The 26,154-nt window shown below is 48.2% G+C and overlaps 2 protein-coding genes across 3 annotated transcripts in view; one reads left to right on the top strand and one right to left on the bottom strand.

The window, feature by feature from the left end:
• Positions 1 to 6,421: 6,421 nt before the first annotated feature.
• The window catches only part of LOC102439734 (melanoma-associated antigen 10-like), a 45,974-nt gene continuing 26,241 nt past the window's right edge, over positions 6,422 to 26,154 (top strand). The window contains exon 1 of one of the 2 annotated variants that reach the window (XM_006087743.3): positions 6,422 to 6,498. The gene's annotated coding sequence lies outside the window, so the exon portion shown is untranslated. The remainder of the gene's footprint in view (positions 6,499 to 26,154) is intronic. The other variant, XM_014454944.2, reaches the window with a different exon arrangement.
• Positions 12,559 to 19,336, bottom strand: LOC111825783 (heat shock transcription factor, X-linked member 3-like). The gene is made up of 3 exons (XM_023752991.1): positions 19,192 to 19,336; positions 13,414 to 13,700; positions 12,559 to 13,026 (listed from the first exon to the last, which is right to left on the bottom strand). The coding sequence occupies exons 1-3, from the start codon at positions 19,334 to 19,336 to the stop codon at positions 12,559 to 12,561; spliced, it is 900 nt and encodes a 299-aa protein (XP_023608759.1).

Raw genomic sequence — 26,154 nt, 5'->3', positions numbered from 1 at the left:
CCAGGAAGCGCAGAGAACCCCAAACAAAAGGAATCCAAAGAGGACCACACCAAGACACATCATAATTAAAATGCCAAGAGCAAAAGACAAAGAGAGAATCCTAAAAGCAGCAAGAGAAAGAAAATCAGTTACCTACAAGGGAGTACCCATACGACTGTCAGCTGATTTCTCAACAGAAAGTATGCAGCCCAGAAGGGAGTGGCAAGAAATATTCAAAGTGATGAATAACAAGAACCTACAACCAAGACTACTTTATCCAGCAAAGCTATCATTCAGAATTGAAGGTCAGATAAAGAGCTTCACAGATAAGAAAAAGCTAAAGGAGTTCATCACCACCAAACCAGTATTATATGAAATGCTGAAAGGTATCCTTTAAGAAGAGGAAGAAGAAGAAAAAGGTAAAGATACAAATTATGAACAACAAATACGCATCTATCAACAAGTGAATCTAAAAATCAAGTGAATAAATAATCTGATGAACTGGTGATTGTAATAGAATCAGGTACATAGAAAGGGAATGGACTGACTATTCTTGGGGGGGGCAAGGGGTGTGGGGGGTGCGGGAAGAGATTGGACAATAATCATGCACCTATGGATGAGGACAGTGGGTGGGGAGTGAGGGCGGAGGGTTGGGTGGGAACTGGGTGGAGGGAAGTTATGGTGAGAAAAAAGAGGAACCAATGTAATAATCTGAACAATAAAGATTTAATTTTAAAAAAGAGTAAATATGGACAACAGGGGGCTGAGGCAGCTACCCCAATAGACAAGGCATGATGCCTTGTCAAGGTTCTGCCCCTGAGCCAGTTTTCAGACCCGGAACCATGGACCAGGGAGGTGCCTGGGTCCCCAGAGAGGACTCTGCAGCGCCATGGCTGGCAGACACTGGAATGATCCCCCAGCCCTTCCCAAAGAGACCACCAGCTATGTACTGGGTGACTGAACATTGGAAAGTGGGGAACCCAGACAGTTGGAGGATGGGAAAATTCAGTGCCCAATCTGACACTGAGTTGGGAGACTCAGTAAACTCTGTGTCTGTGTATGCTTAAGGAAGGCCTCCTGTGCTGAAGTTTCTGAGCAGAGGATGTCACTTGGTCCAAGGTATACTGGGCCATTCCTGAGGATTTCAGTGTTTTTGTGTAGGGAGAGTCTTGCATCCAATATACTTCAGAATGAGGTGTTGAGCCTAGTGAGATGTATTCTGAGAAACCTTTCAGAAGTAAGACAAAGTGGTATTACAGCATGAATTCACCTGGGTAAAGAGAAAATGCATAGAAAAAGAACTGGGAGATTACGGCTAAATTGTGAATGTTCTTGCCTCCTGGTAACGCCTCACAAGCATCCTTTGTCCTGACTCTTCATGCACTTTCTGTCCTTTCCATAGTGTCCACAGTGAGCATGCAGATCCTCAAGAGTCAGTGGAATACGTCTTCTGCACATGGCCCATTAGTCCACCCATTAGTGCCCTGTAACCATGGTCCTAGGATGGCAACATGTTCTCCAGGTCTCCCATACCCAAATCTCCTAAACACAGGAGCTGGACTGCACAGCATGATGTAAGCCCACCCAGGAGATCAGGAGGGCCTGGAGCATGGGTCATGGCTTATTTGCTCAGAGACTGAGGAGAGTAAAGAACACGTAGAGGAAGAGACCAGGAATGATGGAAACATGAAAATAAGTGGCTCCCAGCCCCCAGCCCCAATTACAGTTAATATAACCATTTGTAATATGAATGTGGATGAAGGGCTGTCAGAAGTTCACAGAAACTGCCAAGGTGCCAACTCTGCTGTGCCACAGTCTGTGAGCAGGCCCCACACCTAACCAGGGAGTCCGTCATCTGTCCGTGTCTGCAGGATCCCTGTAGTGCAGCTTCTTTCCACAGCCTTGGAGTGCCAGGAAGACAAAACCAGAATTAAGTACTGCTCTCAGGTTGGACCAATCGATCTGGGCTGTGCTGAGAGGGACACAGGCAAGCAGAGCTGTTTAGGAGGCAGAGAAGAAGGGAGGCAAGGGAGCGTGCATATTGGAAACAGGCCTGAGGCTCAGGAGTCCAAATGGGAGAGTTGGGGAAGAAGTAACAAGGCTTGCTGTCTTCCCACACAGCCAAGGCTGCCCCCCATCTTCTGCATCAGTCCAGGGCACGGAACTGAGGCCAGGGGTGACCAAGCAAATAAGAGACAAGGAGCCCTTTGTCACGGGCAGACTGCTGGACCCAAGGGCACCTCCTCTCAGGGGACCTCTCATCCCAGGTGGCAGGCAGCCTCCAGCGGGAGGGGCAGCGGTACAGTACCTGGCCTGTGGAGTCACTTACAATTTGGGAAGTCTAGGTGAACAGTGAGTCCAAAGCAGGCCTGCAGGGAGAAGGAAATCAGTCCCTGAGAAGCACGAGGAGGGATCTGAAACAGAAACCACCAACATGGGATTAGCTTCCTAATTTCACAATGCATGCCCACAACTTGACACAAAAAAAGACAAGCAGCTCAGGAGAAGGATGGGCCACTGGTAGTTCTTGGAGGAGGAAACAGGAGATGCTGAGAAGTAGAGGAGGGAAACCAGGAATTTGGGACAAGCAGCTCTGAGCAGGGTGGTGCCAACAAACCTGTGGCAGGAGCAAACTGGAACCTCTCAGGGCCTCAGAGCCAAAGGATGATGCACACTGGGGTGAAGAGGGACAGAAAACTGCGAAGGCAAATGCTCAGAGGGCCATGGGGGACAGTGTGTTCTCTCTGGTGTCAGGAGGGGGACAAGAAAGGGAGGCTGACTTTTGGCAGGTGCCCTGGGCTCTAAAGAGGTGGCTGTGTTCATGAGCAGAGCCCCTCAAAGAGCAGTGACAGAAATGTCACAGTCTTCCTAAAAGAAAGACTGGGTGAGTTATGGGATGGAAATGCAGGCTGGGGAAGAAGTGGAGCTTGAGGAGGAGCCTCCCTCCTGCCCTGGAAGGCAGTGACCATTGTAGTAGTGTCTGTGGGTGGGGGGCCCCCGCAGAGGTACGGCAGGTGGCTGGGAGGGAGCAGGAGGAGTTCCAAGAAGGACCCAATATCCTCTGGGAGCTGCCAGGTCTCCAGGGCACCTGTGCAAGGCCAAGCAGTGGAAGGCAGGAGGGGGCCTGGTCTGGCAGGTGAGGGGAACCTACCTTCCTTCACTGGGCTCTTACCTGCCAGGACTTTGTTCCTGAGAGGGGATGGGTAGCAGTTGGTGAGAGAATGTCACCTGGCAGTCAGAAATCAGACCGTTTTAGGTTTCTGTGCCCACGTTTGATTTGTACTAAAAATCAGGATTGAGTTGCAACTGGGTCCCTAAGACAGTGGCAGCCAAGGCCATCCCACCCTCACCTGCAACGTGGCCAGGCCACTCTTCTTGAGCCCACGCACCCGTCATGGACTTGACCTTGCAGCCACCACCCTTGGAGCTCCCCATCATTAGACCACCCTCCTCACTTTCATTGTTCTGCTCCCCAAAGTAGAGATCATACACCCTGTTCTCAGCATACAAGAGTGACGAAAAAGGAGTCCTTCTGTAGTGCCATCACTGTCTCCCACCAGCAGCCATAGAGTGTCTCTAGCTCACTGGGCAAGTTCCATTTCTTCAAACAAGAGGATTTGGGAGGAACACCACAAGCTGGCCAGGCGGGAGACCCTCCTTAATGTCTTGAAACTCCTACATGATGTTCTGAGATCCTCAGTGTCAGCAGACAGAAACGATATTTGGGGTGAGGAGCGGAGGAGGGGAAGCCAGCATTAATGGAGTTGGACCTGGTGATCATTAAAGCCCCCTGCAGCCCTGAGGCCTAAGTCCTATGAAGGTACCCTCTGTCCCTCACCTCATGGCCAGCATTCCTGTTACCGCCAGCTTCTGCAAGAAGAGAGTAGGTGCAGCTCACTGGAAAAGAAAGGCCTCTGTTGAGTCAACATTTCTATGCAACTATTGTGGCCCGGGCACTCAGTTTACAGAAACCAGGAAGACACAAGCCTTGCCTTCAAAGAACTTGGAGCCCCTGAGTGGCTCTCAGTAGCAAGAGTTACAACCCTGGGAGGTAAGAGCCCAGTGAAGGAGGGTATGTGGGAAGGTACAAGGTGCTACCAGAACGGGGACACAAGAGTACCTGATGCTTGTTTGTGGGGTAAAGAAGGGATGTTAAAGTTGCACCTGGAAGGACAGGAGTTTTCCAGGACAGGCCTCAGAAAGCACAGGTGCCAGAGGCAGAGTCCTGGTAGAAGGTGTGTAGATGCCCAGGGTGCAGCAAGTCTGCAGCACTGTGACCCAGAGGGTGATGAGGGAGGGCTGGGACCACTGAAATGCCCTCCTAGACCCCCAGGTGTTTGCCCTTAAACAAGAGAGGACTCCACAGGGTTTCCTGTCTGGGGTTGATGAGAACACATGTGCAGTTTGATGGCACCTTGTAGGACCCCCTGGAGGAGGAAAGACAGGGTTGCCCAGGCAAGTGGGGGAGACTTAGGTAATAGCACTGGCCCCAGACCATGAAGCCTGAACTCAGGGAGTAGCAGTGGGGATGAAAAAGAGTAGCACTTGTTCTGATCAGGCATTTTAGAGGCAGGGACAGGGGCCTTGGTCATCAAATAAAAGTGAGGAAGAGCATGGGTCAGTGGACAGGAGGAGTCAAGTGTGGTGGCACCGAGAGGATTGAGCCCATAACTGAGAGCTAGAAGAGTAGAAACAGCCGATAGGGAAGGTGGATTTGTTTGAGACATGTCATCTCTGAGGGTCAGCAGGAAACACAGTGGGGATTTTTCTTCTCACCTGCAACAAAAAATGCCATGTGAAGACCTTAGCTCAAGGCACTACCAGGGGCTGGGGTGGGGTGGGTAGGGGTATGGAGGATCTTGCAGAAAGCAGAGCTGGCCTGGGCATTCAGACCTCAGGTTCAGGACTCAGTCTAGTTGTCCTGTCTGGGGCCTCCATATCCCCCGGGGTCCTTTCTCAGGGTCCCCTTAGGTCTGTGGTGGGCAAACTGCAGCTTGAGAGCCACATGCGGCTTTTTGGCCCCTTGAGTGTGGCTCTTCCTAAGCCTTAGGAGTTCCCTAATTAAGTTAATAACAATGTACCTACCTATAAAGTTTACGTTTAAAAAATTTGGCTCGCAAAAGAAATTTCAATCGTTGTACTGTTGATATTTGGCTGTGTTGTCTAATGAGTTTGCCGACCACTGCCTTAGGTCATTCAGGCCCCGGGCTGCCATATTGCTGCATGCCTACTGGTGCAGGGAAGACTGAGGGCAGGTGTCATGGTAATCAAAAGGGCACTGCCTGGCCTTGGCCATTGAGTGGGAAGCCACCTGCCACGTGGTTCCCAGTGCCCAAAGGTACATCCTTGCCAGCTCTGCCCCACTCTCCTGGTGGCTCCCCCCTCCTCACAAGCTAATCCTCTTCAGCTCCCTCCTAGTTTCCCTCTGCTCCATCCCCAGCTATTTGCAGCTTAGACATATATCTGCACAGCAACCCACCCTTTCTGCCCTTCTCCAAACCCAGATCCACCTCCACCCTGCAGCTCCATCCTCTGCTTTCTCACAGTTCTGCCCCCTGCTACTCCCATAGCTCTTTCCCACATTTCACCACCCCCCAGTTCTGCCTCAGCCACAGTTCCTTCCCAGTCTGTCCCCCAGCTCCTCCACTACCCGCCTCCGCATTCACCCCCTCTGAGCTCAGCCTCCCCAGCTTCCCTGCACCCCCTCCCGCAGATCCTCCTCCACCAGCTTTTCCACAGCTCTGCCAACCCCATCCCACAGCTCCTCCCAGCTTTCTCACAGTTCAGACCCCAGCTCTGCAGTCTTGTCCCCCTTCCACAGATCCTCCTCTACCAGCTTTTCCATAGCTCCCCCACTGCAATCCCACAGCTCCTCCCAGCTTTCTATAGGTTCAGCCCTCAGCTCCGCCTCCTCCACCCCGCCTCCTCCACCCCCTCATGCAGATTCTCCTCCACCAGCTTTTCCACAGCTCTGCCAACCCCATCCCACAGCTCCTCCCAGCTTTCTCACAGTTCAGCCCTCAGCTCCGCCTCTTCCACCCTTTCCCGCAGATCCTCCTCCACCAGCTTTTCCACAGCTCCAACAACCCCATCTCACAGCTCCTCCCAGCTTTCTCAGAGCTCAGCCCTCAGCTCCGCCTCTTCCACCCTTTCCCGCAGATCCTCCTCCACCAGCTTTTCCACAGCTCCAACAACCCCATCTCACAGCTCCTCCCAGCTTTCTCACAGTTCAGCCCTCAGCTCTGCCTCCTCCACCCTTTCCCGCAGATCCACCTCCACCAGGTTTTCCACAGCTCCCCCAACCCCTTTCCACAGCTCCTCCCCAGCTTCCTCACAATCCGGGCCCCAGCTACTCCCCCTGGCTTTCTCCATTGGTCTCACCCAGATACTCTCCCCCCCACCACCACCCAGTCCCGCCTTCTCCCCAAGCCCTGCCCCGCTTTTTGCCTAGCCCTGCCCACTGGCCACTGGTCAGGAGATCCCAACCTGCCCTGGTCATCTTGTGAGCCTCAGTGTCCGGTGAGTCCAACAATGTCTCCTAGCAACCGTGGTCTGCATGCGTGTCTAAGTCTCTACCCGGCTGCTTACCTGCGCGCCAGCTAAGTGCCTGCAGAATCCTGGCACGTGTGCTGCTACGTCATGGAGTGCTGCTGTGTCCTGGCGTGCTACTTCCGGATGTATGTGTCTATGTGCCTTTGTAAGCCAGCAAGAAAAGGGGTTTTTGTCTCCGCCAGCTTGGGGTAGCTCACCAAAACCAGTGGGTGTCAACGGTCACCTGTCAGCGGTCCTGGAGAAGCTGAGGAGCAGCCAGGATGCTGGCCTGCTGCTCTGTGGTCTCAGAGTCCCAGAATCCTCTCCTCCTCAGGTCCTGGGAGGCGCTCTTCTCCACACTGGCTGTCTCCCTGGGCCGCGGGGAGTAGGAGGCCTGTCCTGTCCTGTGTGGTGGTCTCAGCTGGGTCAACCTAGCATAGCGACCTGCATAGCCAGTGGGGCCAGGAGATCTGAGTCTCCAGAAGGGAGTGGGGATGCTCAGTTCGGCTGCAGGCCTGCTGGGCCCTCGGAAAGATAGTACTCCAGGGTTGTGGTTTGCTGTGGGGCTGCAAGCATTCCTGCCCCAGCTCAGGCCACACTTTTCTGGCTCCTCCTCTGGCTACCTTCACTTGCCCACCATCCTTGTAAGTGTGTGTGTGCCTGGGACAGGCCTCTGCTGCCTCTGCTCACAGAAACGACTGTAGTGGTCCACATGTACAGGTCTGTCCTCCCTGCTTCCTGCTTGGCCCTTAGGCTGTCACCACCTCATCCAGACCCCAGGCTGTGTGGTGCTCAGCTGGTTGCCCATGACAACCCTCCCAGTGGGACCTACCCAGGATTACATTGAGGGGAATGAGATTGTAGGGTCCCCAAATCCTTCCCATTTGATGTTGTGAGGGCAGGGGGAGCTTTCTCCTCCTGGAGACTGGGCTCTGCTGGGCTGTAAAAACATGACCTCCTTACATGACATGGTTTTCTGTGCAGCTGGATGGGCCATCATGTGGTCCCTGAACAGGTAAGGCAGGAGAGAGCTACTGCTATGATTAGCAGAACCAAACCCTGAGTAAGGTGCCACATGTGTTTCCCACCATCTGGAACCTCCTTGGTCCTGGTGTTTTCCAATCCCTGTTGAGTAGACTGTTCTGGTATGTTAGCCAACATTGCTGTCTTGTCCCTAATGACCTTGACTCATTACCCCTCTTGTCCTCATGCAGGTGAACAAGCAAAGGCAAGTGGAAGAGTGTGTCTTCCTCAGGCCACAAAGCAGGCACTAGGTAGGAGGGCACTCAGCCCCCTTTGTGCCTTTACAGTGACCTCAGTTCTCCCTAGGGATGCCACCCATGCAGACCCGGTCTCCTTATTGTGATTTTGTGGCTTTGATGAAAATAGGGCCCAAAACTCCATGGTGGAAACTAGGCATATACCCCAGTAGAACAAATACAAATGCCCAGGCCACAGGGGAACATCCAGCCTCTGCCATAAAGAATTCAAACCTATGACAGGGTGATCCTTTGTTATTCAGCAGGTGGGTGAAGGTTAAGCACAGTGGCGATGCTCAGAGCCCCCAAGCATATGAGATAATTGCACCCTGGCCCATGGTTGGCAGGGCATACATGGATGAGCTTCTGTGGAAGGCCATTTGCTGGCATCTATGAGCATCTCAGATGTGCATGCATGTGACCCAGGCCTCTGCCTAACAAGTCGACAGTCAATGAGTGTTTGTGGTAGTGTCCCTTATAGTAGCAGAAAATGCAAAGCAGTCTGTGACTCTTCATCAGTAGGGGAAAGTCAGTCAATATTGGGGCCCACAATGGGAAACCATGCAGGCAGCAAAATATGGGCTAGAAGCAAATGTAGACGTGAAAGAATGTATTTTCTGGGCGGTAGATGGTGAAACCATTCTCCACCCTGTGGAGATGTGTGAGAAAGATCTTTGCCTCTGTGGCCATTTGCCTGGGTGGTCACATCAAAGCACCACAGCCCTAGTGGCTTAAACAACAGACATTTATTGTCTCACCGTTGCAGAGGCTGGAGGTCAGAGATGGAAATGTGGGCCCAGATTGTCTATATTGAGGACTGAGAGAGAAACTGTCCATCCCTGTCCCCAGGCTTCTGGTGGTTTTCAGGCAAGCTTTGGCACCCCTTGGCTTGTAGGTCTCAGCCTCATCTTTACCAGGTGTTCTTGTGTGTGCATGTCTGTCTGTAAATTCCCTCTTTAGGTGAGGACATGGGTCATTGGAAGAGACTCTCATTTTAACTTGATTACTTTTGTAAAGTCCTTTTCTTTAAGGTCCTGGGGTGAGCAAGAGGTGGGGTACAGAGCCCAGGGGTAGGAGACCCAGCCAGAGAGAAAGGAAGGGAATGCAGAGGAGCTGGGCACAGGGACTGTCAGGACACTGGGTTGGGAAGAGTGAACAGGTGGCAGCTTTTGTCCTTGGAGCCTGGTCTTTGAGAGTGGGTGTGTTTTCATAAACAGGAGGACATAATAGCTGATATCAGGTTTATGTCCTTTAAAGACAGGAGGGGAGAGACAAGCAGAGTGGGGATGCTCATGTGGAGTGTGGTAATGAGGCTCAGGCCCTATGATGATGATGTGTAGCCACTGGTTCTGTCTGTCCTCTTAGGGGCCAGGTACTCACAGCCCTGTGGAGACTGAGCTCCGCCAGGTACTAGGACCCGGCTGAGTCTTCAGGCCGAGTTTCTGCTCCTGCCACTGCACAGCTCTGAGAAGGAACAACCCCCTTCCCCAGGTACAAGGAAAAGAGGCAAGAACAGGGGGTGAGGTAGTCAGGGCCCAAGATCATGGGCCATCTTTTCATCCCTAGGTGCCACCTTCTCAACTGTAGAATGTGGTGACAATGGCACTGCCCACCCAGTTATTTGAGGATTGAATTCTAGGATCCATGGATCATGCCCATCCCAGGGCCTGATATGGGCATGGTGTGTGGGTACTGGTGCCAATTGTTCCTGGTCCTGTTATTCCTTTCTCTAGGCTGCAGTAGGGGCCAGGAGTGTCTGCTGACAGCACATAAGCAGTGGTGCAGCCATTGGATTGAGAAATGTAGCTCCCAAAGTGGTTGAGTGTAGGCACTTGGCAGGATGATCTAAGCTCACACAGTGGTGTCCAAGGGCCCAGCTGAGGTTTGATTATAAGAATTTGCAACCAGAAGCCTTGGAAGAGGGATCGGGATGCCTAGGGACTGCAGTGCCCTGGGGTGAAAAGAGGAGGCAGCTGACAGCATTGGGGGGTAGGCATGGTGAGAAGAAGCAAAGCCCAGGATCGTCTACGCTGGGAGAGGACTAGAATCCACTCATCCGGTGTGAAGCCAAAGCTCCCTTTCTCCCTCCTCTGTGCTCCCCTGGCCTCAGTGACCTCTGTGGAACTAACCACACCCTGTGCTGAGTGCCTCTCCTTACCTGTCTCCACCTTCTTCCTTGAGCTCCCCAAAGACTCCATCTGATGGATGGGCATCTGCATCACCAACCCTTTCCATGGGGCCTGACAGCTGAGTGAGTGGGGATAGGAAGAAGGAGCCAACACTCTCTGCTCTCCCACCATCCCTGTCAGTGGGGTTCCAGGGCCCCAGGGGACAGTGGGGGGAGAGGTCAGCCCACAGACCATGAACATGGAGGGCTGATGCATGATGCTTATTGACATTCACACTTTTGGGTTTCCACAGGGCACTTAAGGCCCACGGATCTCTGGGGAGATGGAATTTCTGCCTCTCCTTCTGGCAGCCTTATGCAGGCTTGGTCTTAAATGGGTCAAGACTCTGGAGACTCGGCGACCCTAGTGAGCCGCCATGGAAACTGTACCATCTCCATACACATTGCTCACAGGGACTAGGAAGAGCCCTCTGTCTGGAGCTGCTGCTGGAGAGGCTGGGGTGGAACCCCATGCAGATTCAGGCTCTGCTCCAGAAGGGAGAAGTATGGGAGAGGAGTGATCGCTGGCAAGGCATGACTCCCCGAGAGCTGCTTAGACCACTCCAAGAGTACCCCCAGGACCTTGCTCAGGAGTTTGGGGCTTGTTTTCTTTTGAACCTGTGGCCGTTCTGACCTGTAGGTGCTGCCCACAGCAGTCGGGCTGGGACCTGCCCATTAGTGGACCAGGCTCTGTCCTCTTCATTTCTCTCTCTCCTCGGCCTCACCCAGAATTCCCTGAGCAGAGTTTGACACATCAGAAGTGCTCAGTCAGAGGGACCCAGCTCACTCTGTGTCCCTTTGGTGAAATCAGCTTAGCTTCTAGTGGGTTTAACTTTGAATAACCATTTCCTCTCACAGGAAGTCTTTGGTTTATGGAAGGGCAAGCATCTCAGTGCTTCTCTTATGGTGCCCAGGGCTCCTTGACATAGGGGAATCTTTGCAGACCCAGTAAACGTGGCTCCTGAGGTTGTGGAACTGGAAAAGCAGGCTGTACTGACCAACCTGAAGCAGAAGTACCCAAAGGCACTTTCAAACCCCAGGTGGTTACTGGAGCCCATACCCAGGAAAGGGGGAAAGGATATCTTCCAGGTAGGCATCCCGCAGCACCTGATCCCCTAGGGGCAGGAGGACTCCACAGAAAGGTCACCAAGAATCCAGCTGAATCATGACCATCAACAGGCCATCATGCCCTGGACGTAGAAGTCAGGTTCAACTGAATTGGCACCACCGTGGAGAGCACTACCCACCATCTGCTGTTCACGTAAACAGATTTCTGTGCCCAGATGTAGGCGACTGTCCTGATGAGATGCCCCTCTGGGCTCATTGACTGTCTCAAGGACTCTGACCTTTAGGGAAAAGGGAAAGCTGTCAGGAAATATCTTGGTGCTATCACTCTTTTTGGTCCTGCTCATTCCTGGGTTTTACAGAGAAAATGTTTTAGGAGACGTGGTTATTGTTTGGGACTCCCGTCTCTTTGTTCTGGTCAAACTCAGAGAACACTTCAGCAGCACCCAGGGGTCCTTGTGGGCGGTCTGGGAGCGGGCACTGAATTATTGCCAGAGGGTGACCAGCCAGGCCTGGCCTCACTCACGGTGAAAGGGACATCAGACTTTGAAACAAAGTGCTGTCTCTCCTGGCAAGTGACTGGTCTGTTGTAAAAGTGTCCCTGGGTTCACGAGGGCTTGTGTTACACATGTCACATAGCTACCTTGTGACCCAAGAATAGATCTGAAATACAGCTCTGATGGAAAAGTGATGGGTAGAGTTTTTTTTTTTTTTCTGTGTGAGCAGTCTTTAATTTACTTGGGTCCCTTCTAGCAGGGTTACTAATGGTTGTTAGTGGTGAGGATGATGGGCTTTCTCCCAAGCATTGACTGGAATGGTAAGTCTTCTGAGACAGACTGACTCTGTCATACACTGCTTAGCACAGTGGTCAGCAAACTGTGCCTTGCGAGCCACATGCGGCTCTTTGGCCCCTTGTGTGTGTCTCTTCCACAAAATACCACGTGCGGACACACACGTACAGTGAGATTGAAACTTCGTGGCCCATGCGCAGAAGTCGGTATTTTGTGGAAGAGCCACACTCAAGGGGCCAAAGAGCCGCATGTGGCTCGTGAGTCACAGTTTTCCAACCACTGGCTTAGCAGATGGGGTGGCCTGAATTCTAGGTGGGCCTCTCTGCAAGGCCCCTGGAACTTGAGCTAGAGATATTCAGACGCTGATCAGAAACTTCCTGGCATCATAGGGGGACCTATGAGTAAAGATCCTCCTGTTTCAGGATGCATGACTAATATAAAGTGATTCCGCCAAGGTCAGGAGCCAGGCAGTTCTGTCTCCTGTCCAGTAGGCAAGGCTCAGGGGACCAGATCTTCCTGGGCTTGCCTCAGGACTAGCTAGCCAGATCTTTGGCTGAGTGTGTGAAAATGGAAGAGAACAATGGGGTCAAAAGCCTGCCTGGAGCCAGGATTTCTAGCCTCCTCAGGCTCATCTGATGAGGTGTATGGCATGGAAACAGAAGAACATGGACTCACAATTCTCATTGGATTGTTTATTTTGTACCAGGTAGTTTTTGCCTTTCTTTATTAAAGCGGAAATGGATTCATGGTTACAAAGCCTGTGACATTATGGGCCTGCATTGTCCTTGAACTGCTCACAGACTGAACACTTGTTATCTGAGGAGCCCTCCTGCTCCTCCTCAGCCTGGTCAGGGTCCTCTGATGGAGCCATGACTGAAAGGCCAGTGATCAGTGTAGAATAGCAGATGTTGTACAAAGACATCACTGAAACTTGTAGTGGTTCATTTGGGGGGGTGGAGGACAGATCCCCTGTGCCGTCGGTTCTGGCAGTAGCCCTGGGCACAAACATGACATTTCCAGATGTGCCCTCCCCACTTGAACTACTTGCTGCACTTGGACACTGGACCTCCCTGGCACTGCCCATGGGCTGAGGAACTGAGAACTCGAATGCCTGAGTGGCATTGGGTCCCCAATCATTCTTGCCTGTCTCCTGAGCCTTTTGTTCAGCTTCTTTGCTGCCGTCCTCGTGGTGTATTCTTGGGGAGTGTCTTGTGGGGGCCATCTTCTTCTTTCTCTTTGGGGGGGGGTGGCACTGGTCGCTGGAAAAATACGCATCACCTGGTTGCCTTGTGTCTTAATGTTCTTGAGGAGCCAAGGCTTGCCTCTCTGGAAATTGCAATTTCTGTAGATCTGAAACAACATTAATTAATTTAGTCACTTGTGGAGAAAATATACATTAACTGGCCTCTCAGAGTCTTTACTCATTTCTGCAGGTTATCTCTAAGGGGGCTATAGTTTCAAGTGAAAATCTATACTTTCTCATCTTTTGATAAATACTGTATCATGTGCAAAAGGGTTAGACCCTAAAATGAAGTCCTTTCAGTATATCCTTCTCCTGGGTCCACTAGGAAGATGTTTGAGTAACAGGGAACATAGGAAATGGGAGGACTTTCTACTTTACCATTATCTTGTTCCCTGGAAAGCAAACTGAAGAGTTGCCTGGGCATATTTTGTTTAAACCATGGTGGTTCAACAAGCGGATGAAACTCTTCAGGCTTTTTGATTCAAAGGTTTGTTCCTCGCCCCTTCGGCAAAGAATCTCCCTCTGGAAAAGATTTTCCTCAATGATCACGGTGTCTCCGTCATCATTCGAGCACAGAGACGTGAAGGCGTTGTACTCCACTATCCTCCAAAGCGTTCTTGGGAAGGACAGCCCAAGAATGTTGTTTCCTTCCACATTGGCGGTGCCTTCATTTGGGTAATGTGGCTGCAGGCTCAGTCCATGGCTTTTGTGCTTCTAAACTGGTTTACAAAGTATTCATTCAAGAATCAGTTTATTCTTGGAGGACAAACTCTAGAGCAGAGGTTCTCAACCTGTGGGTCGCGACCCCTTTGGCGGTTGAACGACCCTTTCACAGGGGTCGCCTAAGACCATCCTGCATATCAGATATTTACATTACGATTCTAACAGTAGCAACATTACAGTTATGAAGTAGAAACAAAAATAATTTTATGGTTGGGTCACAACATGAGGAACTGTATTTAAAGGGCCAGAAGGTTGAGAATCACTGCTATAGGCTAAGAATGGGTGGCTTTTCAAAAGTAGGCCCCTAGTGTTTCTGGTTAAACAGCCAGCTCCCTTCAGTTACCTACCAAAGTATTGTTCCTTAAGCGAGTTCTTTTTATTTTTCAATAATGCTTTATTGTTGAAGTATTACATGTCCCCATTTTTCCCCATTGACCCCTGCCCCCAGCCTTCCCCTGCTCCCCCCACCACCACAGGCATTTAGCACTCTATTGTCTGTGTCCATGGGTTATGCATATATGCATATAAGGTCTTTGGTTGATTACCTCCCACCCATCCACTCTCCCCTGCCTTCCCTCTGAGATTCCGTACTCTGTCCCATGTTTCAAGTCTCTGGATCCATTCCATTCATCAGTTTATTTTATTACTTAGATTCCACATATGAGTGCAATCATGCGATACTTGTCTTTCTCTGACTGACTTATTTCACTGATCATGATAGTCTCCAGGACCCTCCATTCTGTCTCAGGGGGTAAGAGATTATTTTTTTTTACTGCTGCATAGTATTCTATGGTATAAATGTACCAGTATTTTTATCCACTCATCTACTAATGGGCACTTGGTCTATTTCCAGATCTTAGCTATTGTAAATTGTGCTGCTATGAACACAGGGGTGCATACATTCTTTCTGATTGGTGTTTCGGGGTTTCTTAGGTTGTATTCCTAGAAGTGGGATCACTAGGTCAAATGGCAGATCCATATTTAATTTTTTGAGGCAACTTCATACTGTTTTCCATAATGGTTACACCCACTCACCCCCACTGCATTCCCACTAGCAGTGCATGAGGGTTCCCTTTTCTCCACATCCTCACCAGCTCTTGTTATTTGTTGATTTGTTAATGATAGCCATTCTGATAGGTGTGAGATGGTACCTCATTGTTGATTTGATTTTCATCTTTCTGATTATTAGTGACTTTGAGCATTTTTTCATGTCTCTTGGCCATCTGTATGTCTTCTTTGGAGAAGTGTCTATTTAGGTCCTATGCCTATTTTTTAATTGGATTGTTTGTCTTCCTTTTGTTAACTTATATGAATTCCTTATATATTTTGAATATTAACCATTTATCAGATGTATCATTGCCAAATATGTTCTCTCACACAGTGGGCTCTCTTTTCATTTTGTTGATGGGTTTTTTTTTTTGCTGTGCAGAAGCTTTTTATTTTGATGTAGTCCTATTTGTTTATTTTCTCCTTAGTTTCCTTTGCCTTAGGAGATGTATCTGTGAACATATTGTTACAAGAGATGTCTGAGATTTTTCTGCCTATGGTTTCTTCTAGGATTTTTATGATTTCATGACTTACATTTAAGCCTTTTATCTTATTTTGAATTTATTCTTGTCTATGTTGTAAGTTGGTGGTCTAGTTTCATTTTTTTTATGTATCTGTCCAATTTTCCCAACACCATTTATTGAAGAGACTCTCTTGACTCCATTAAATGCTCTTGCCTCCTTTGTCAAATATTAATTGAGCATAATGGCTTGGGTCGATTTCTGGGTTCTCTGTTCTGTTCCATTGATCTATATGTCTCTTTTGGCAGTACCAACCTGTTTTACTTATGGTGGCTTTGTAGTATAATTTGAAATCTGGTATTATGATTGCTCCAACTTTGCTTTTCTTTCTCAAAATTGCTGCAGCTATTCAGGGTCTTTTTTGATTCCATATAAATTTTTGGAGTATTTGTTCTAGGTCTGTGAAATATGCCATTGGTATTTTAATAGGGATTGCATTGAATCTGTACATTGCCTTGGATAGTAGGGGCATTTTAATGATGTTGATTTTACCAATCCATGAACATGGGATATTCTTCCACTTGTTTATATCTTCTTCTATCTCTTTTTTTCAATGTCCTGTAGTTTTCTGAGTACAGGTCTTTTACAACTCCTTAGTTAAATTTATTCCTAGGTATCTTAATTTTTTTTTGTTGCAATGGTAAATGGGATTGGTTTTTTTTTTCAATTTGAATTTATTTTTTTAATTAAATCTTTATTGTTCAGATTATTACAGTTGTTCCTCATTTTCCCCCCATAGCTCCCTATCACCCGGTTCCCACCCCACCCTCTGCCCTTACTCCCCCTCCACTGTCCTCATCCATAGGTGTACGATTTTTGTCCAGTCTCTTCCCGCACCCCCACACTCCTTTCCCCCGTGAGAATAGTCAGTCCACTCCCTTTCTATGCCCCTGATTCTATTATATTCACCAGTTTATTCTGTTCATCAGATTATTTATTCAGTTGATTTTTAGATTTACTTGTTGATAGATGTGTATTTGTTGTTCATAATTTGTATCTTTACCTTTTTCTTCTTCTTCCTCTTCTTAAAGGATACCTTTCAGCATTTCATATAACATTTGTTTGGTGGTGATGAACTCCTTTAGCTTTTTCTTATCTGTGAAGCTCTTTATCTGACCTTTAATTCTGAATGATAGCTTTGCTGGGTAAAGTAATCTTGGTTGTAGGTTCTTGGTATTCATCACTTTGAGTATTTCTTGCCACTCCCTTCTGGCCTGCATACTTTCTGTTGAGAAATCAGCTGACAGTCGTATGGGTACTCCCTTGTAGGTAACTGATTTTCTTTCTCTTGCTGCTTTTAAGATTCTCTCTTTGTCTTTTGCTCTTGGCATTTTAATTATGATGTGTCTTGGTGTGGTCCTCTTTGGATTCCTTTTGTTTGGGGTTCTCTGCGCTTCCTGGACTTGTAAGTCTATTTCTTTCACCAGGTAAGGGAAGTTTTCTGTCATTATTTCTTCAAATAGGTTTTCAATATCTTGCTCTCTCTCTTCTTCTGGCACTCCCATAATTCGGATGTTGGTATGCTTGAAGTTGTCCTAGAGGCTCCTTACACTATCTTCATATTTTTGGATTCTTTTTCTTTTTTTCTGGTTGGGTGTTTTTTGCTTCTTTGTATTTCAAATCTTTGACTTGATTCTTGCAATCCTCTAGTCTGCTGTTGGAACTCTGTATAATATTCTTTATTTCAGTCAGTGTATGCTTAATTTCTAGTTGGTCCTTGTTCATAACCTTGAGGGTCTCACTAGATTTCTTGAGGGTCTCACTAAATTTATTGGCGGTTTCTAGAAAATTCTTGAAAAACCTTAGAAGTGTGGTTTTGAACTCTATAGCCAGTAGTTTGCTTTCCTCCATTTCTGTCATTTGTGACCTGTTTCTTTGTCTCCCCATTTTTTATGCTTCCCTGTGTTGATAGAGTGGCTTTCTGTGCTAGGTGTCCTATAGGGCCCAGTGGCTCAGCCTCCCCAATTACCTGAGGTGGACACTCTTGGTGCACCCCTTTGTGGGTTTTGTGCACAGTCTTGTTGTAGTTAAGCCTTGATTGTTGTAGGTATCACTGGGAGGAATTAACCTCCAGGCCAATTGGCTGTGAGAATCAGCTGTGTCTGCAGTGGGAGAACTTCTGTGCTGGAGACACCCTTCTGCGGCAAGACTTGCTTCAGTGGGGCTTTGGTGCTCACTGAGTCTGCCCCCTTAGTGTGTCCCTCACGGATCTGAGGAGTTGTAATCTGGATGGTCCCACTCTGACCACTGGGTACACTGGCTCTTGGATCTAAAGAGGTGCTAATTTAGCCTCTGCCTGAGGCTACGCAGCAGGAGCTATGGAGAGATCTGCAGATTCCTCTTCTTTGTTTGGGGTTTGGAGGTGCCCAGATGAGGCCCAGCTGTGAAGCAATGCAAGCTGCTGTGGGGCCTTGGACCTTCTTTTCGAAGTTCTGGGTCTCTCTGACCCAGCTGCAGTTTGTTAGGTAATTTTCAGATTGCAAAGGGCCAGGCCTTTCATATGCAAAAGCCTCTGCGCACAGCTTGGGTGGGGTGAGGTATCAGGGGATCAACAGGGTGGAGCAAGCAGCTATGGCTGCTCCTCAGTCCTACCCTAAGAGACCCCAAGTCTCAGTTTCCCGGTAATCGCTTCAAGCACCTCTGAGAGAAAGCCGACCGATTCCAGACAGTCCAGTTTCTCCCCATATGAGTCTGGGTCCCCAGAGACGTGTCCGGAACTGGAGTCAGGGCCGTCGGGAGCTTGTGCCTCCCTCCCGATTGCAAAAGACACCGCGTCCTTCGTTGCCAGCCCCTTTCCACGCATGCTCGAGCCTCCATACCTCTGCACTTTCCTTCCACACCTCCTCTGAGTCTCAGTGTGCTTTTCCCTTTCCTTCTCGTTGTAGAATTTCCATTGATCCAGCCTTCCTGTGGTTCTGGATGATGTCTGTTTTGTCTTTTAGTTGTATTTTTGAAGTTGTTGTGCGAGGCAGCTATTTCCGGTGTTTACCTCTGGGCTAGTTTTTTAGTTTCTTTTTCTGAGAATCCATTATTAGTGTATAAAAAAGCCATCAGTTTTTGAGTTCTTGATTTTGTATCCTGTTACATAGCCAAATTAATTTATTAAATCTAATATTTTTTTGGTGGAGTCTTTAGGGTTTTCTATATACAATATCATGTCATCTGCGAATAATGAGAATTTACTACCTCCTTTCCAATTTGGATGCCTTTTATTTCTTCTTCTTGTCTGATCGCTGTGGCTAAGACTTACAGTACTATGCTGAATAAGAGTGGTGAAAGCAGACATCCCTGTGTTGTTCCTGTTCTTAGAGGAAATGCTTATAGTTTTTGACCATTAAGTATGATGTTGGCTATAGCTTTGTCATATATGGCCTTTATCATGTTGAGATATTCTCCCTCTATTCCCACTTTGCTGAGAGTTTAGGGGTGCAGTGCATGAATTTGTGCACCTTGAAGGGAACTGTGGGTCATGAGGCTGCGGTGGGCACAGGGACAGGACTTGGCCCATCCTCTGCATCCCCCCGGCCCCTCCCACTATTGCCCTGGGTTCCCTATATTCCGGCAGCCCCGCTTCTGCCACCACTGCTCCCACGTGCTGATGGCACCAGCCCCACCCCCACCCACTGATGGCATGGAGCGATTGGGGCTGGTACCAGCAGTGGGTGCAACTGGGGCCGGCACTGGCAGAGGATGTGAGTGGTGGCTCTGGTGCCAGCAGCAGGTGCGAGCAGGGCCAGCACTGGCAGCAGGTGCAAGTGCCGGGCAGGACCACGGTGCATGGGAGCAAAGTATTTTCAGTAACCACTAGAGGTTCACCCTGATGACAGTGACCAGCACTCCACCTTGGTCTGGCACTCCCGGTCACCTGCACCACCATCCCACTGCGGCTGACATCTGCCATGTCCTGTGCTCTGCCGCCTGCTGCCATCGCCCTCCACTGACACCTTCCTATGTTCCATGCGCGCCCCCTGGTGGTCATCAGACGTCGTAGCGACCAGTTGTTTCGCCATATGGTCTATTTTCATATTAGGGTTTTATATATATATAGATGGGTGTTGAATTTTGTTGAATGCTTTTTCTGCGTCTATTGATGTGAGCCTGTGATTTTTGTCTTTCAATTTGTTTTTGTGATGTATCACATTTATTGATTTATGAATATTATACCAGCCTTGCATCCCCAGAATAAATCCCACTTGGTCATGGTTTATGATCTTTTTAATATATTGCTGGATGTGATTTGCTAATGTTTTGTTGAGGAGTTTAGCATCTATGTTCATCAGAGATATTGGCCTGAAATTCTCTTTCTTTGTAGTGCCTTTATCTGGTTTTGGAATTAAGATAATGCGGTTCTCATAAAAAGAGTTTGGAACTGTCCCTTCCTCTTGGATTTTCTGAAATAGTTTGAGGAGTATAGGTGTTAGTTCTTTGAATATTTGGTAAAACTCCCCTGTGAATCCATCTGGTCCTGGGCTTTTGTTTCCTGGGAGCTTATTATTATTATTATTATTATTACTGCTTCTATTTCATCAGTTGTTATTGGTCTATTCAGGTTTTCTGATTCCTCCTGATTTAGTTTTGGGAGATTGTATTTTTCTAGGAATTTGAATTTGTCCATTTCATCCACATTGTCCAACTTGTTGGCATATAGTTTTTCATAGTATTTTCTTACAATCCTTTGTATATCTGTGGTGTCAGTGGTTACTCCTCTACTTTTGTTTCTATTTTTATTTATTTGGGTCCTCTCTCTTTATTTCTTGATGAGTCTGGCTAATGGTTTATCAATTTTGTTTATCCTTTCAAAGAACCAGCTCTTGGTGTCATTGATATATATATATATATATATATATATATATATATATATATATATATATAATCTCTATGTTATTTATTTCGGCTCTAATTTTTATTATTTTCTTCCTTCTACTTACCCTGGACTTTTCTTGTTGTTCTCTTTCTAGTTCTTTAAGTTGTAGGGTTCAATAATTTATTGCTGACTTTTCTTGTTTTTTGAGGTATGCCTGTAGTGCTATGAAATTCCTTCTCAGGACTGCTTTTCTGTGTCCCAGAGATTTTGGGTTGTTGTGTGTTCATTTTCATTTGTTTCCAGGAATTGTTTTATTTCTTTCTTGGTCTCTTTGGTAACCCATTCATTGCTTAATAACATGCTATTTAGTCTCCATATTCTTGAATGTTTTGGGGTATTTTTACTGTAGTTGATCTCTATTTTCATTCCACTGTGATCTGAGAAGATGCTTGATATGATTTCAATCTTCTTCAACTTGTAAAGAATTGCTTTCTGTCTATCAAGTGGTCTGTCTTTGTGAATGATCCATGTGCACTTGACAAGAATGTATAGTTTGCTGTGTTGGGGTGAAATGTTCTATAAATGTCAATTAAATCCATCTGATCCAGTGTGTCTTTTAGAGTCATTGATTTCTTGTTAAGTTTTTTTTCTCTAACATCTAACCAGTGAAATCAGTGAGGTGTTAAAGTCCCCTACTATGACTGTATTGTTGTCGATCTCTCAGTTAAAGTCCTCTAGAAGTATTTTTTGTTTGGTAGGGTTTTTTGTTTTGTTTTTGGTTTTGGCTTTTTGTTGTTTTTTTTGGTGCTCCTATATTGGGTGCATGTATGTTTACCGGGGTTATATCCTCTTGTTGGATCTATCTCTTTATTATTAATATAGTGACCTTTGTTGTCTCTTGTGATGGCCTTGATTTTAAAGTCTATTTTGTTGGATATGAGTATTGCTACTCCAACTTTTTTGTTTCTTTTCCATTTGCATGGAAAAAAATTTTCCATTCCTTCACTCTCATCCTGTGTATGTATTTTGTTCTGAGGTGGGTCTCTTGTAGACAGAATATAATTGGGTCAGGTTTTAAATCCATTCAGCTACCCTATGACTTTTGCCTGGAGCATTTAATCCATTTACATTTAGGGTTATTATTGACTAGAGGCCCGGTGCACAAAAATTTGTGCACTCGGGGCGGGGGGAGGGGGATCCCTCAGCCCGGCCTGCACCCATTTGCAGTCCAGGACCCCTTGGGAGATGTTCACCTGTCGACTTAGGCCCACTCCCTGGGGGATCAGGCCTAAGCTTGCAGTCAGACATCCTTCTGGCAGCCAGGGAGCCCTCAGGGGATGTCCGACTAAAGGCTTAGGCCTCCAAGGGATTGGGTCTAAACTGTTAGTTGGACATTCTTAGTGCTGCCATGGAGGTGGGAGAGGCTCCTGCCACCACCTCTGCGCTGGCCAGCCATGAGCCAGCTTCTGGCTGAGTGGCACTCCCCACATGGAAGTGCACTGACCACCAGGGGGAAGCTCCTGCATTGAGCATCTGCCCCCTGATGGCCACTGCACATCATAGCAACCGGTCATTCTGCCGTTCAGTTAATTTGCATATTAGCCTTTTATTATTATTATATAGTGTGTCCCTATTTCCCCCCTTTTGCCCCCTCTACCCAGCTCTTGCCCCCCACTTCTCTCTGGCCATCACCATACTGTTGTCTGTGTCCATGGGTTGTGCATATATTTTCTGTGGCTAATCCCTTCTTTAAATTCACTTCCTTAAATTTTTATTTGCAGATAAGTGCTTATAACTGCACTATTATATATTTTCTATTATATCATTTAGAATTAAGATATTTTTTAATTGAACCCTTGTAAATTTTAGCACAATTTAATAAATTATGCTAGAAGCAATTAGGAGATTTTTCATGTAATGCAGATACATTTCAATTAATATTTTATTCATTTTTAATGTTTTAATATTTTAATTTGAAATAATCTCATACATGTAAAAAAACTATAAAATACTACAGCATATTATATGTACCCTTCACCCAATTTCTTAGATGTTAATAATTTAAACATAACCATTATACAACTAACAAAGTTTGGAATATATTTTTCTTATAATCTCTTTAATGTTACTTAATCCATTTACTTTGTTTTTGTTAATCTTCACCCAAGGATATTTTTCCATTGAATTTTAGAGAGAGTGAAGGGAAAGGGAGAGACACATTGATTGGTTGCCTCCTGCACATGCTCTGATAGGGACTGGGGATCAAGCCAGCAACTGAGGTACATGCCCTTGACTGGAATCAAACCTAGGACCCTTCAGTCCACGGGCTAATGCTCTATCCACTGGGCAAAACAGGCTGCAGCTTAATTCATTTACTTTTAATCTATATGTGTCTTTATATTTAAAGTGGGTTTTGTTTTTATTCACCCTCATCTGTCCTTTAATTGGTGCATGTATGCCACTGACTTTCAGAGTGCTTACTGATAGAGTTACTGCCATATCAGGTGGCTTCTGGGGCTTCTGGGGATGGCCTGAGGCCTGGGATTGGATCCAATCATGGACGGCAGGCAGGTGGCATCTGGGGCTTCCATGGCTGGCCAGCTGTCTGGGATTGGATCCAATCATGGACGGCAGGCAGGCGGCTTCTGGGGCTTCCGTGGCCGGCCTGTGGCCTGGGATTGGATCCAATCATGGACGGCAGGCAGGCGGCTTCTGGGGCTTCCATGGCTGGCCAGCTGTCTGGGATTGGATCCAATCATGGACGGCAGGCAGGCAGCTTCTGGGACTTCCGTGGCCGGCCTGCGGCCCGGGATCGGATCCGATCACGGGTGGCAGGCAGGCGGCTTCTGGGGTCATACACGGGGGCCTGGATGGTGGCTCACGCTGGCGGCTCACGCTGTCCCACCCTGCCTGCAGTATGCAAATTAGCCACCATCTTTGTTGGAGGTTAATTTGCATATCACGCTGATTAGCCAATGGGAGGCATAGCAAAGGTACAGTCAATTACCATGTTTGTCTATTGTTAGATAGGACTAGTAGCCTGGTGCACGAAATTTGTGCACTGGGGTAGGGGGGGAGAAGGGGCCCCTCAGTCTGGCCTTCACCCTCTCCAATCTGAGACCCCTCAGGGAATGTCCAACTATCTGTTTGTGCCCACACTTTTAACAGATAACAGCTCCATTGTTGTTCCTTTCTTATGCTTAAAACCATTAGAATTAGTAGGTATTCAAAGTGTGTATACATTTTGGGGGGACACCCTGTATATCTCTAGTCAGTGGTGAAAGAAACCAACAGCAGATTTGGAACCCCCAGACAGGGAACCTTGCTCATTCCCCACATGTCTCCCCACTTCACTTTCCACCTTTGTGGGCAGCAGGAGAATCAACATTTTCTCTCATTAATTCGGAAAAGCATGTCCTGTCACCTGTTGCCCGGCAGGAGTGCTCTAGGCCCCAAGCAAGCAAGGCTCAGTCAGGGCAGCCTTCACTTATGGGTGCTGGCACCCAAAGTGCACATTCCTCCTCTACAGTCGCCCTGACTATCCCACTGTTTCACTGAGAGGACGGAATTCCTCTCCGCCTCTGGGCTCTTGATCTTGAACGCTGACCGAAGGCACCTCAGAGAGGGCCGCCCGCACCCACCAGGTGTGTCTGTCTGCACCTGCTCCCACCTCAGCACCTGCATTAACTCCCCAGAGGTGATCTTGTAGCTGCACTGGCCTCCGTGGGAACAGGGCATCACCACTCCTCCCTCTCACTGTCATCTCACAGGCGCCCACTCTCAGCACCCAGAACACTCAGACACTCTCCAAAGGATGTGAGCGCATCAGAGGGGATGTGTGCACATCCTGTGGGGGTGTTAGGCATGCCGGGTTGATGGAAGTGCGGTGGAAAGGCGGGGGGAACTTGTGCACGCCTTGGTTTGCAACTGTTGCAGGCACGGGAGGGTGACAGTGTGCTGGGGGATGTTCGCATGCCAGGGGGGATGTGCACACCGGAGGCCTCTGGCTTTGCAGATCCGCAAACCCCCATGGTGCGGCCAGACGTCAGTCTGGCCCGCCATGGTGGCTGTCCCTGCGATCCTGCACCTTCTGGGCCAGGAGGCGGATCTTGCACAGTCACTCCTGGGCGCTGATGGCTGCCTCCCCGCCATGAAGGGTCACGAATCCGAGTCCCAGGACCGTGCACAGCCTCAAGCGCTGCCCCCCACCTGGCAGGGTCACAGATCCATGTCTTGGTCCCGTGGACAGCCTCAAGCACTGACCCCCACCCGGCAGGGTCACAGATTCGGGTCCCGGACTGCAGACAGCCTCCCATGCTGCCCCCCTGCCCACCAGGTCACAGATCCGGGTCCTGGGACCACGGACAGCCTCAAGCACTGCCCCCCGCCCGGCAGGGTCACAGATCTGGGTCCTGGACTGCAGACAGCCTCCTGTGGTGCCCCCCGCCCGGCAGGGTCACAGATCCAGGTCCTGGGACCGCGGACAGCCTCAAGCACTGCCGCTCCACTCGCGAGGACATGGATCCAGGTCCCAGACCGCGGACAGCCTCAAGCACTGCCCCCCGCCTGGCAGGGTCACAGATCCGGGTCCCAGACCGCAGACAGCCTTGCCTGCTGTCGCCTGCCTTCAGTATGCAAATTAGCCGCCATCTTGTTGCTTCAGGGTGGGGGTCCCCACTGGGGTGCCTGGCCAGTCTGAGTGAGGGTCTGAGGGCTGTTTTCAGGCTGGCGGGCGACTGAAGCTCCAAACCGCTCCTTTTTTTCTTTTTTTTTTTTTTATTCTGGCATTTATTTACCTTCTATGCCTGTCACTGGAGCTGAGAGCCGGCTTTCTCTCTGAGGCTTGACTGCTGAAAGCAGGTTTCTGGCCTTTGTTTACCTTCTGTATTCGAAACAATGTTGCAGTCTTGCTGGCTGAAGCCTGGCTGACTAAAGCCGGTTTCTGGGGTTTTGTTTAGCTTCTATATTTGTTACAATGTTTCGAACTGCAAGCTCAGAGGCCGGTAGTGCAGGTGGGGAAGCTTGGCTTCCTCCGTCACTGAAGCAAGGAAGCCTCCCTGCTCACTTCAAGCTGCCTGGCTGCCGGCCGCCATCTTGGCTGGCAGTTAACTTGCATATCTCACTGATTAGCCAATGGGAAGGGTAGCGGCTGTACAGCTAATTACCATGTTTCTCTTTTATTAGATAGGATAAGTACTTATTTATTGCCATTTTAATTCTGTATGCCTAGGTTTCTCTCTCTGTTTCTTCTTCTCGTGACAGCAATCCCTTTAGCATTTCTTATAATGCTGGCTTGGTGGTGATGTACTATTTTAGCCCCTTTTTTTTGTCTAGAAAATTCTTTATTTGACCATCTGTTTTTAATGATAGCCTTGATGACTATAGTAATCTTTGTCTCAGATCTTTGCTTTCCATTTCCTTGAGTACTTCATGCCATTCCCTTCTGGCCTGTAGAATTTTTGATGAGAAATCAGGTGTCAGCTTTATGGAAACTCTTTTGTAGGTAACAGTTTTCTTTTCTCTCATGCCTCCGTACTTCCTACCAATCTCTATGCAGTCTCCACTTTCAGTCCTCGGGTATCAGGGTTCTCTCCTGTGAGTCTTCCATTGATCATTCAGGATATTTTTCTGTATTTTAATTGTAATTCCAGTTTGTTCCTGAAAGCATGTCCATGTAACATCCATGTACTCTGCCACCATTTTTAATCTCTCTTAAGTGAGTTCTTTAAAGTCTTTGTGGCCTTTGCTAGCTCATGACTCTGCTGATTACTTATTTAAGCAGATTTTCCCATTTTATGGGATGGAAATTGGAGAGAAGGCTCTGGAAACCAGAGTCTGGCATTTTTTTTTTTGGAGAAAAGGTGTTCATTTTGACATATTTTAGGCACTCTAGAGTCCCAAGGTTTCTGGAGGGACATTAGCTCATACTCTCTGATTCAAGAGCCACTGGATTTCTACTGTGGTGAAGAATCTAGAGAACCTGGCTCATCTTGTCCTCTGAAATGAAATATTCACACTACTGAC

This window comes from Myotis lucifugus, unplaced genomic scaffold (assembly GCF_000147115.1).
Source record: "Myotis lucifugus unplaced genomic scaffold, Myoluc2.0 scaffold_40, whole genome shotgun sequence".
NCBI lineage: Eukaryota > Metazoa > Chordata > Mammalia > Chiroptera > Vespertilionidae > Myotis > Myotis lucifugus.
Note: the sequence above shows the minus strand (reverse complement) of the source record. Positions and strands in the feature narration are given on the sequence as shown.